The 13,044-nt window shown below is 38.4% G+C and overlaps 1 protein-coding gene across 5 annotated transcripts in view; it reads right to left on the minus strand.

Annotated features, from left to right (window-relative positions):
- Positions 1-4,210: 4,210 nt before the first annotated feature.
- Positions 4,211-13,044, minus strand: part of dpp9 (dipeptidyl-peptidase 9) — an 82,737-nt gene continuing 73,903 nt past the window's right edge. For all 5 annotated transcript variants that reach the window (XM_052037915.1, XM_052037914.1, XM_052037916.1 and 2 more), the window contains 3 exons: positions 10,795-10,937; positions 8,249-8,360; positions 4,211-5,016 (listed from right to left, as the gene is read on the minus strand). In XM_052037915.1, the coding sequence (XP_051893875.1) occupies positions 4,924-5,016; positions 8,249-8,360; positions 10,795-10,937 (348 nt within the window). In that variant the 3' untranslated portion in view covers positions 4,211-4,923. The remainder of the gene's footprint in view (positions 5,017-8,248; positions 8,361-10,794; positions 10,938-13,044) is intronic.

Consider the following 13,044-nt stretch of genomic DNA (forward strand, 5'->3'; position numbering starts at 1 on the left):
AGGCCCTGTTCTTACTTTTCCAGTTCAGCCTAAAATGTTAACTCTGGTTCTGTTTATACAGAGGCTGCCTGACCTTTGTTCCCAGCAATTTCTGTTCCCATTTCAGATTTCTAGCATTTTGATTTTTATTGTTATATTATTTGCTTGTGTCAAGGGACACAATTTTTATATCCAAGGACAGAAGGAAAATATTTTCAGTACCATTGTCATTGCTTCTCTTTCAGTCTCCATGCAATCAGCACCTAATGACTTAACCATCTTGAGTAGCATGTTTTTTCAAAACTTTACTATACAATGCTGCAATAATGATCAAATATCCCCCTCTAGTGATTATCTCCATTTTTACTTTCTTCTTTCCCAATTAGATACTGCTGAGTTGAAATATCCTCTTAATTTGCTTCCACCATCCCCTTTGCGCCCCCCACCCAAATTATCAGACTTGCCCATTGTTACAAAGGTCAGCATTTATTGCTCATTCTAAGTGTGATGACAGATAATCATTCTAGTTAATTTGATGAATAAACTCCTACAGTGCTGTTGAGGAATTCCAGTATGATGAATGAATTTACATAGATTTTAAGCTGGGGGTGATGTTGGACAGCAACTTGTAGATAGCCATCTGCCCATAATTTTCCTCCTTCCTGGTTGTGTAAATCGCAGTTTTCTTAAATAAAATCATGTCCACACTGTCTTTGGGTCACTGTGTTGTTTTGCAACTATTTGTAGAACAAATTTACTAGTAGATGTACCATTCCTTCATTCACCGTTTAAGTGGTATCATCCTTTAATATTTATTGAAAGTATTTACTATATACTGTCTAGTGGCTGCCTTCTCTTGTAATAGAGTTGCTCTTTTCCCCACTTGATAGCCAATTGCTCCAAAGTACCACATTTTCTCCCCTTGTCCCTCTATACTTGGAGGTGCTAAAACTATCAATCTAATAGGACAATTACAGGGTTTTTATCACTTTGCTTCCTCCTCACAGTTCAGGTTTCAGCAGGGACCACCCCGTCTGAGGACCAAAGAACCTAATTCAGAGCTGAAGTCCTGGCGAGAGTGATTGCCTTGATATAAAGATAGCATTTGATTGAGCGAGGCATCAAAAGAAAAACAATCCAGTGGTTAGAGTCTTGCCTCTCACAAGGGGAAGTGGTCATGTTTGCTGGAGATTGATCAACCCAGTCCCAGGCAAAACTGCAGGAATTCCTCAGAGCAGTATCCTGGGCTCACCATCTTTAACAGCTTCATCATTTGATCTTCTTTCCTTCATGAAGTCAAAAGTGGGGGATGTTTACTGATGATTACACAATGTTCAATTACACTTTCAACTACTCAGGAAATGAAGCAGCAGTAATACCTGGACAACATTCAGCTTTGGCTGATAAGTGCCAACTAATATTTGTGCCATCAAAGTCCAGGCAATAATCATCTCCCAACACGAGAGCGTAACCACATACCCTTTATGTTCAATGGCATTACCATTACTTTGCTCCCTCCACCAGTATCCAGGGGCGCAGTAGTGGTAATGCCGTGGTAAAACCATCTTGTTGGAGATGATTTTGATGGGAAATTCAACTGGACCAGTCACATAAATAGTGGCTGCAAGACTAGATCAGGCTGGATATCTTGCAACAAATCACTCACTCCCTGACACACATAAGAATTTTCACCACCTGCCTGGATGATTGTGGTGCCAACAAATCTCAAGAAGTACAATAATATCCACACAGAGCAAACTGCTTTATTGGCACCCCATCAACCACCTTATTCATTGCCTCCACAGCCACACAGTAAAAGCACCTGCCTAATCAATGACCTCTACCATCAAGAAGGGTAAGGGCAGCGGGTGCACGGAAGCTGCAGATTCTCCTCCAAATCGTTATCCATCCTGAGCAGGGGAAATATATTATCTTTTCTTCATTGTTGTTGGGTCCAAATACTGGAATTCCCTACTCAACAGCACTATTGAGCTGAAAAGTGCACAAGGGCTGCCTTGCCATCAATGCCCAGATTCTGAAAATTAACACAAAATTTTCAGTGGAATGTCTATCCCCCGGAAAATTCTGCTCCTCTACCTTTCCGCACTTTTTGCCTGACCCCCACTCCCACTGAAAGTCATAGCATGCATCTGTCTTGTCTGTGTAAGAAAGGTTGAACTTCACATGCATCTACTCTTGGACACTGTACCATGTCAGAATAAAAAAAAGATTAATCTGTCACAAGACCAGTGAGAATCTTCATTAAGTGTCCCGCTCTGATAATTAATTAGTTTCAGCCTAAAATCAGCTGCCTTGCAGATTGAGGTCTTTGCTTTCTTTGCCTAAACTACTTTGAGGCAATCTCATTTCCTACTTATTGTGAAAACACAGTCGGGGTGAACCTGTTGCAAATTAAAAACTGGTGATAAGACTTGAGGCTTTTAAATTTTAACTCAGGCTCACAATCTAAACTGCCTGCGTATATTTTGGAACTTAATGTAGGAAGCAGTTACCCTCCTTTCCATCTTTCCTTCTGCTCTATAACTTGAGACTATAAAGCAAAAGCAATTTATTCTAACCTCTGATCTCTAGCATGTCTGTATTTGAATCTTGGGCATTCTGCTTTAAAAGGGAAATTACATTTTAGTGGCTTCAGGGAAGATTGGGAAAGAAAACTTAAAGTGCAAGTACAGCAAGGGGGCACTTAAATAAAAAAATTAGTCATGATCTTTAATAATTGGTGGAGTAGGTACTAAAGACAGAATTAGGGCTAAATTTCTTTTCAAAAAGACAGATTTAAACAGCTTTTGAAAAGTAAAAGTTTAAAGCTGAAATATCAGAATCTCTAAGGTGATTCATATTATAACACAATAAAATCAACTAACTGTTGAAAAGCTAGCATTTGAATTACACGTGTCACTGCCAACCCAAAATCTGATAGTGACAACACAGACCAATCAGAAATAAATTAAATAGCAAAAAAAGTTGGTGTAAGTATGTATTCTTATCGGATAAGAAATTTAGTTTAAAAATAAATTATGACAATCCTGTCTGTTCAGTGTAAAAATGTTTATCCCAAATGAATTATTAACACTTGAACTAATTTTAATAAAATGCATTGTGGGACTTTAAATATCAAGACTTAGTTGAAACAGGGTTGCTCAATGCTTTTTCATTTTAACTATACACATTTTAATCCAGCTGACTGGGTCTGTTCTGTTTTAGTTAATCTGGTCATAGCCAGGTAATCTCTACTGTCAAACCCTGCAAATGTGTTGTATGTTTCAGTGAAATCATCACTAAATCTTCTAAACTTCAGAGAGTATAGACCCAATCTGTTTTAATCTTTCTTCATCTCATCCCACCTTGATCTCAGGAATCAATCTGGTGAACCCTTATGGCACCTCATATAAAGTGTAGGGAAACTAGACCTCTCCACAATATTTTGGGTGCAGTCTTGCCATTTATTTTTCTATGTGATTTCCCACCCCACCCCCCCAAATTACATCCGTGGTGTTTGCGCAACCTGGAAGTACCAGTAAATTAAACCTGTAATTGGAAACAAGTAAAAGGATTTTATGCAAGCATAACTTGGACCATTCACATTATTTCTTGGGGACTCCCGTTGGTTTCCACTATAAGGAGTTCATAGATGATCAGTGAATGGACTTTCTGGGTTTATGTCTCAAAATTAAAAGTTTCTTTTTAAAGTTGTGCACTTTTTTTAAAACTCACTATGACTGACCTTATGTTTCATGGTTGGTTCAACTTAACACATAAGCCAGGGATTTTCACCAGACTACATCTTCAGTCTCCAGTTACCATACTATAAGACTTCATGCTTAAAATTTCCTTTATCCTTTCCAATCTTGCTCTCTACAGTTCTCTGTGGAACCCACCCAAACCCATCGTCTTGAACACACTTAAGATCATGGTGTAATTTTCCTGTTTGCCTTAGCATCCATTTTCCCCCTGCATGACAATGAAATTGCACATTTTAACATGTTAATCCCATCATTAAAATGAAAGTTACTGCTACTGGATAAGAACAGGATTGAGCATTTGTATGTTGCCTCCTAGCTTCTGCCACATTGAACATTTGGGACACTGAATGTGATTTTTTTAGGAACTACCAATTTTGTGAGGAACCCAAGGAGATCCAGAATGAATGAAACTGGACAAACAGGACTGGTTAAAGCCAGCAAAGAATTTAAAATCAATTCAGATTGAATTAAGCGATACAATTATTTAATGAGTTACAATGCCATACACTCATTATAAAAGAATAAGAATTCATAAAAATATTTTCTTTTAATACACATTTTGAATACTCAGCAAAGTTGTAGTTGGTTCCTGCCCTGAAATACACTCCCTGGGTGGTGCAGCTTGCAGAGGTTAAAACAAGTCTTTCACTGAACGGCAGTGTGAGACCAAGTTCCTATGGGAATGAATTTCAGAAATGTGGCTGCTAACCTGAAGAGCCAAAGTCTTTTTTAAAATGACAAGGTACATCAAATTTCCAATAGAAGGTTTGGACATGTCTTTTGAAGTTGAAAGAATGAGCACTCAGATCCTTTTGCTCATTCCCAATCATCATGAAGTTTAAGGCTTGTAAAAAAAAATGAAATCAATGCCAATATACAGTTTAGGTGAATCAACTCCAACTCCACACTGTATCATTAACATTTATGTAAATTTAACCAAAATAAGTATTTTTAGGCTAGCAAGTTATATCAAATCACAGTTTAAAACCAAATTCAGTGTTTCCCCTTACTCAGAAATGAAGTCATAAAGAGAATGTTAAACTGGTTAGGACTGAAGATTTCTGGTGAGGTGGTGTAGTTGGCAAATATGTTGTTTGACATAAGCAAGTCACCAGGGACTGAATATCAGCAACGGCCTAAAATCATTTCTTGTGTTTCTTAATTGTTGATTTTTGTTCTTTCAGAGGTATTCCTGTAGGAAGTGTAGCAGCATTATCTCATAGTGCTCTCCAGACTCAGGGCAGCGAATACTGTGTCTTTCATTGGGGTAAATCTGTGGCAATAGAGAATATCTGGTTATTCACAAAGCAAAGCCAAAAGCAAAATACTGCAGATGCAAAAAATCTGAAATAAAATGGTGATAAAAATACTCAGCAGGTCAGCTAGTGTCTATGTCAAGGGGAAGGAAGCTAATATTTCTAAGTTAAAGATCTGATGATAGGTATAGACCCCAGCACTGAGATTGCCAACACTTGGAAGGCAAAATTATAGGCTCAGCCAATTAAAATTAGTTCTCTGGTTTTCCAGATGGCCTTATGGTTGCAGTCAAGGCCAAATAAGCAGCACAGCTGCTGCTTCACAGCTCTGGCGACTGAGGTTCAATTCTAGCCTTCAGTGCTATCTCTGGAGTTTGCATGCTTTCCCAGTGACCTAGGGTTTCCTCCCACATGCCTCTACACATAGAGGCTAATTGACCACTAAATTGCCCCGAGTGTGTAGATGAGTGTAGAAGCTAGGGGGGTGGAGTGTTGTTGGGAATGTGAGAAGAATAAAGTAGGTTAGAGTATGATTAGTGTAAAAAAAATGGGCTCCTGATGATTGGTACAGATTTGGTAAGCCAAAGTACGTTTCTGTGCAGTATCTCTATACGACTATCTAAACCCCAGGTCTGGTTCCCAACCTGCCCTTAATCACTGCAGGAACTGGGTTTGTAAGACAAGCTTTTCACTGTACCTCGGTACAAGTGACAATAATAAACCAATATCAATTTCAATGTTCCTTATCCACCACGTGGATTAGGAAGGGAAAAAATAATCATATCATCCAAGAATTACCATTAGAAGATGCAAGTGGACAGCAGATAAAGATGGGATCAGGCTTTTCCCACTCCTTTCCATAAATAAAAACTTCAAATGCAGTTTGCACTGGTACAATCTATAGATGTAACCCCCCACCAAAAATATGCACTGTCAATCCAAACTGTCATTGCTTTTGTTAGACTGGATATAAAGGCTTCTGAAAATAGTGAGATGTTTCGAATCTAGCAACAAGGTGTCCTTTGAAAAATTTACAATTATCTCTATGTAAAAAATGTAAAGGAGAAATCAATAGTGATATTTCACACATCTCTGAAAATACACTGAAAGGAGCTGACATATTTTCCATTTGTCTGTTTACAGAATGTGACATTCTGGGGCTTGCCTTTATTGTCCATTCCTAATTGCCCTTGTAAAAGTGGCAGAGAGTCACTTTCTTGATTTGCAGCAGTTCTTCTGCTAGAAATACTCCCAATGCTTTTAGGTAGGAAATTCCAGGATTTAGATTCAACAACAATGAAGAAATGGTGATATATTTCCAAATTAGGATGGTGCATTAAAGAGTGCGATTTACAGGCACCTTATTCATTTCTCATCTCGGCTGCAGAAGTGTTGTCTGGGTAGCCCAAGGAAATAAGGAGTAAATGGTATCTGGTGCAGTCATGGTGCACCAATGGCAGAGGGAACTGAACTTTGGAGTGGTGACTGGGATGCTATTCAAGCAGGATGCTATTCATGCAGGCTGCTTTGTCATGGATGATATTGGGCTTCTTGTTGAAGGTTACTGCAGCTGCACTTAGCCAGACAAGTTTAGGATATACCTTCACACTTTTTCTTTGTACATAGTGGGTTCATTTTGGATGTCAGGTGATGAGCAATTCACTGCAATATACCCACCCTTTAATCTGCTTCTGCAGCCACAGTTTTTACACTGTTGCAGCAGCTAAATCTGCCGTCAGCATTGAATCCTAAGACATTAATGGCAAGGGACTTGGCAATGGTAACGTAGGGGACAGGTGATTAAATTCTTTGCTGGAGATGGTAATTACCTGACATTGTTTGGTGCAAATATAATTCGCAATTTACCAGCCAATACCTGACTGTGGTTTAGGCCTTGCTGTGTGCAAGCAAGGGCTGCTTCGTTGGCTAAGGAATTGGCACAGAATTGATTATAAAATCAACAAACATACACATTTCTGAAGGAATAAATTTCAGTGATGAAGTACCTGAAAATATGTGGGTCTCAGACACCAACCCTTTACGTCAAACTGGGAAGAAAACCACATTTTGGCTTCTGACAATATTTCATGTGGCTCAAGGAATGAGTCATACCAAGGTTTCAAATTTGAACACACTATGTTAATGAGCTAAGATGAACTTTTCTGCACCACTAGGATTAATACGCTTGTATTTCTAACTAGCAACAGAAAGGTGCACTGCTGAAGGGAGTGGTGGAGGCAGGTATTCCCACAACATGAGAAGTAGCTAGACGAAATGCCAAGGTATTGAAAAGCTGTGGACCAAGTGCTGGTAAATTGGGATTATAGTTGGGTAGTTGATGTTCTGTATGGACACAGTGGGCCAAAGTGCCTATTTCTGTACTGCATGACTGCCAGAAACATCAATAATGCCAGAAAGACCAAGTTATCAAATGGCTGATACTTGTCTGTGGACAACTTTGTGGAAAATTTCCACCACCCATGGAATTATAAAATGGGGAGAAGGCAATGTTTTATGGCAGGTGGGATATTTAAGGGAGGGAGTTGAGGAATAGATATTCCACAGCATAATATCTTATAACTTACTTGGATTAAAATTTTACTTGTGTTTAGCTTTCATTGGAATGAAACATTCTTTGAGCTGCCATGCACAAACAGAGATAAGAACAAACCCAGAATATAATAAACAGCATAGAAAAGCTGGGGCGAGTATTGTATTCTATCTTTTCACTTTTCAGGAATACAGGGCGATGACTTTTGTTCCACCTTAGTTATTAGAGTATTTCAATCGGCATTTTAATATTCACATTCCACAGATTCTGGGCTGAATTCCTTTGATACTTTGAAAACCTTTACTGGAGAAACAAATATTAAAAGTTTGATTATGAAAATGGATTAGTCATTTTTTTTAAGGCATGAAGAAGTTGGAGTGGTGAAAAAAATGAACTGTTAGCATGTTATAATTGAACTGCATGTTTAACTAGACAAATCAATCACAATGTTCATAGAGCCATTGAGAGAGATACTGCGGAAACAGGTCCATTAGCCTGTATAGTCCAATTGACAATTAACCACTCATTTACAGTATTCCTACATTAATACGGTTCCTTTTTAAAATAAAAAATAGAAAATACTTTAAAAACTCATCAGGTCAAGCAGCATCTTGGAAATACAGAGTTAACATTTCAGGTCAAAGATCCTTCATTAGAACTGGGGTAAATAAAAGTATCTGCAGTGAATGTTGTCTTACCTGAAGCTGATATGGCTTTCCAGCTCTGATTAATTGTGAGACTAGGAAATTTGTGTGGAAAAAGTGCACATTTTCATCTAAAAATCCATGCAGAATCAGCAAACGGTTGGGCCTAGATGAATAAAGTACAAATTGTTACAATAAACACAAGGAAAATCAAAAACAAGGTGCCCTCTCCTGGTTCTGGCTCTCCTTCCTTCCTGTGGACACTGTCCACCGAAGTACTTTACAAGGAAAGGTGGCTCAGGCCAAAGGATTTTTCACAACCAATTATTCATACAATTTTGAAGGTGACTAATAGAGCAGGTATAGCATGATTATCTTTTCAACCGCTTCATGAAGACAAATACATGTTCAATGTTAAGCAACCTGAGGCCGAAGCCAAGGTTGGTTACTGACTAACCAATTCTCCCTTAATACATTTTGACTTTAATTAACCACAAAGATTATTCAAAAAGACTTAGTAATAATTATAAATAACAGAACTTTCTCAAATTAAAACAGTCCATACTACACTGCAAGTTGCAAAGATTCACCTACTCTTTACATAATGGAAATATTCTCTGTAGTTGTGATCAAATATACAAATATCATTGTAAATTGCATTAGCCTGGGGGAAAATGAAATTAATTAATGAACTTTCAACTTTTGGGAAGATAACACCAATGATTATATGAATCTTATATAGTTTTATGCACTAGACCAAAGAGTTCCACCACCCACTATCTTTAAATAATGGCTTGAGTTTTGGGGGGAAAACATCAATGACTCTAGTTGAGATCAACTAGTGAGGGCAGGTGACTGATTGCTATCCAGAAACTCCTCTTATCAGCCACCTTATGGTCTAAATGATTTCAAATTTCAGTTATTTTCAGATTTGAAGGAAAACAGTTAAAAGAACACAAACTTGAAACTAAGGTACCCACCCTTGCATTTCATATCAGCTGCTTATTGTGAAAATGTTGTAGCCAGGGTGGAAATAATCAGGTAATCCCCGTGTGTCAAGTTTGATGACCAGTCTGCTTATAAGTGACTGGTTTTTATATGCAATTATCCTTCATCCACTGGATTTTTCTGGAGAAATTACCATTTTCAGTGGGAGAAGTTGCTGCAGTTTCTGTTTTGTTCTAAAATTGAAACTGTTTTCTGAACAAATTGACAAACCTTGCTCTACAACGGACTGTTTGCTGGGATTTAGATACCCCACCCTACCTCCAACTCAATGGCTGACATGCTACTGTCAATAAATGCTGTTACATACAGCCTCATTTCAGAAGATACTCAATCTCCACAAATGAGTTGAGTTCTGCTGGTAGCACTGAAGTACGTGTGCACTGTGGAAAGCTGAGCATGCTGAAGTATTCGTGATCCATCAACTGCCACTCTCCTTCCCCCCAGTGCCCATGCACAAAAAATACATTCCTCAAGAGAAGAATTTATATTCAACTGTTACTTAAACATCTCAAATATATGGAGCAAAAAGCAAACTGCTGAAAGAATATAGCAGGTCAAGCAGAATCTGAGGCGAGAAAGGAAGTGTCTGTTTCGCATCAAGACTCTGCACCAGCATCTCGACCTGAAACGTTGACAATTCCTTTCTCGATCCGCTGAGTTCCTCCAGCAGTTTGTTTTTTGCTCCAGATTACAGCATTTGCAGTCTTGTGTGTCTCTACCTCAAATATATGCATTTGTTGTGACAATGAATCCAATGACCACTGGGCTCTGTGATGCCATGGAGGCATGAAATTGTGGGGATGTCGAGAATCTGAGAATTATCTCAAATTTATTAAATTCAGTACTGCTACTGGCATCAAGAGAACGTAGGCAGTAAGCAGATAATAACTATTTAATTCTACATGTTTCTTCCATGTTGGGGCTATTTTTATTTATCTATAATACAGGCAGTTGCAAAAACCCCTTTTGTAAATGATCCAGTACTTTTTACCTACAGCTCAAAGCTCAGAGTTTAATCTTCTAACAGAAGTATTTGTATGTTTGCTGCACCAGTTTTTTTTCCCATTGTTTTAGCCAAACTCCCAGATTTTGTTTAATCCCACTTACCGAAAGGATTGCCATTCAAACCTCATCTTCTCCAGGTGCTGCCATGCCTCCAACATTTTGCTTTTGTAACACATTTCATAAATTTGCATTTTTCTTTCATCTCATCTAAACCCCTGTACAAATAGATCTTGTTTGAATGTAGAGAAGATGACTTTGGATATTTCAGACCCAAATCCAAATAATTTATTGTAAACTACAAATCAAAATTACCTGAATGATAATATGTATTTATTCTTCATAATAGAAATGATACCTGCCATAAATGTCGAACTGAACGAGTCACTTTGTCATGAAGAACAACTTGTATGCAAGGGGAATTTGGATAAACACAATAGGGGAAAAAATATTTTGCGGATTGAGGAAAACACTGGAATAGACGGAGGGCGAAGAGTGGGGGTAGGAGAAGTCTCACATGAAGTATAAACATTGATAAGGGCTATTGGGATGAAATGTGGCTGTCTGGCTTGAAAAAACAAATTACTTACTCATTTGGTAGTTTATCAACATGTAGCGCTACTGAACCAGCTTCGTAACCCTGTTGATTATTTTCTGGGATATCCATATAACGCTCCGTGTAACCAGTGTCGTAGGCCATCCAGACTGTAACTGGGGCACCAGCTATGGCAACCTAGAAAGTATTAAGATACACTCTGACATTTGGGTAATAGAGTACAGTATCCATGAAGTCAATCACTTCCATTAAAAATCTTCTGCCTTTTTTTGTGCTTCAGGTCACATCTGGTTCTTTTGCTCATTACTTGACATCTTCTTGTTATTGACTTTCAGCTGTTGGAAATCGTTTTTCATTTACTCCCTGAAAAAATTCATGCTTTGATACACCTATCACATCCCTTTCCAATTTTGCTCCAAAGAAGAGTGCTCCACTTTCTTAGTTTGATCTTTATTATGGTAATCTTTCATACCTAGAACTGTTCCAGTAAATCTTGTACAGAATTATTACAAAACCCTCGTGTCCTTCCTAAAGTGAGGTTTGTAGATCTGGATAAAAATCCAGTTATGATAAAACTATTATTTAAAAATTGATTTTTGCTTTAATATTCTGGCTTTTGTACTCTATTTACAAAATCTAGTATCCTGTATGCTTCATCAACTGATTTGTTAATCTTGCCACCTTCCAAGTTAAATGCAAAAGTTATGTCCAGTCTCTTTCCCGTTGCACCACTTTTAAATATGTACCATTCACCATGTGTTACTCGTATATCTCACTACATTGTGCTTTTGTTGAATTCCACCTATCTGTACACCTTTCAGGAAGGGAGTTCTAGATGGTAAGGCTAAAGTAATTGATAGAATGCAGGAAGAAGGGAATGACAAAAACTCAGAAGTAGAGTGCTAAAATGCATAAGTGAACTTGAAGCTAAAGAATTTTCAGGTGTACAGTTGTATTAAGTCTTGAAGTAATTTTAAGATCAAGACAGAAATAAGAAAATTAATACATTTTGGGAATGAGAGCAAGTTAGAGGTAAGCAGGTTTGACCATGATGAGCTTATTTGGCCTCTTGTCATTAGCATAGCCTGACCTACTTAGTATTGCCTGCAATTTTCAGGTTTTGCCTGAACTGTTTTCTATCTGCACCTGCTCTCATCTCACAACATTTTTTTTATTTCAGACTTCTGGCATCTGCAGTTTTTTTGATTTTCATCTGACAGTGATACAAGCTGATGTCTCTATGCTGGACATAAGAAGATCCTTTGGTTCAGGTGGATGAAAAGAATGGTAGGGAATGGAAGGCAACAAAACCATGGACAAAATGTTTGGAGCATGGCCAGGTAGGGATGAAGTGGCAGATGCAGTGTACAACCCACGATCAGAATTAGCAGGACACATAATGGAGACACGAGAGATTCTGCAGATCCTGGAGCATCTGGAACAATACACAATGCTGGAGGAACTCAGCAAACAAACAGTTGATGTTTCGGGTCGAGACCTTTCATCGGGACTCCATGAAGGAGTGTCCTGATGAAGAGTCTCGATCCAAAATGTAGGTTACTTCCCTCCATAGATGCTGCCTGACCTGCTGAGTTCCTCCAGCATTCTGTGCGTGTTGTTGTAACAGGACACATGGCCAGGTTGAATCTGAAAGCAGCCATGGAGGGAGAAGAATCGACTGAAATTAATATCAAACATTGGCTCTGATCTCTCTCTGATATTCCATTGAAGAAAATTTTGACTCCACAATGATGACAAATATTACAAAAGTGGCCATTTTGCAAATTAGGCAGTGCTAGGTATCAGTAGCCTGTAAACAGAAATTAACTTTATGTTACCCAATGCAGTCATCAGATGGTGTTAGGTAGCCAAGGAAGAGAAAAAAGATAGCTACAGGGGACTGAATGGGAAGAGAAACCATTGTTGTTACATGAGACTACAGGAGAGATAATGGAAGGAAGGAAATGAAGCAGCCTGGTACATCAAATGCTACATACATCAAAGATGATAAGGAAGGTTAATATACCATTGCAAGTGTTACAGAAGAGTTTGACAAGAATGAATTTGAATGTTGGTGCAGCCTGGGCATGGAGTGCAGAAAAAACTACTACTCTACAGTGCAGAGCTTGCTGCTTCAATACTGTCACCACCTGCTGGCAGGAAATCATGTCATCAATACATAGTGTTGGTACTTCTCAATGCAGCGATTACATGAATACACTGTTGCTGCCCTTGACATATCGACTTAAATGTGCTTGTTTCATATCTCACAGCCCACAGCAAC

Source organism: Pristis pectinata, chromosome 24 (assembly GCF_009764475.1).
Source record: "Pristis pectinata isolate sPriPec2 chromosome 24, sPriPec2.1.pri, whole genome shotgun sequence".
NCBI classification, from domain to species: Eukaryota; Metazoa; Chordata; class Chondrichthyes; order Rhinopristiformes; family Pristidae; genus Pristis; species Pristis pectinata.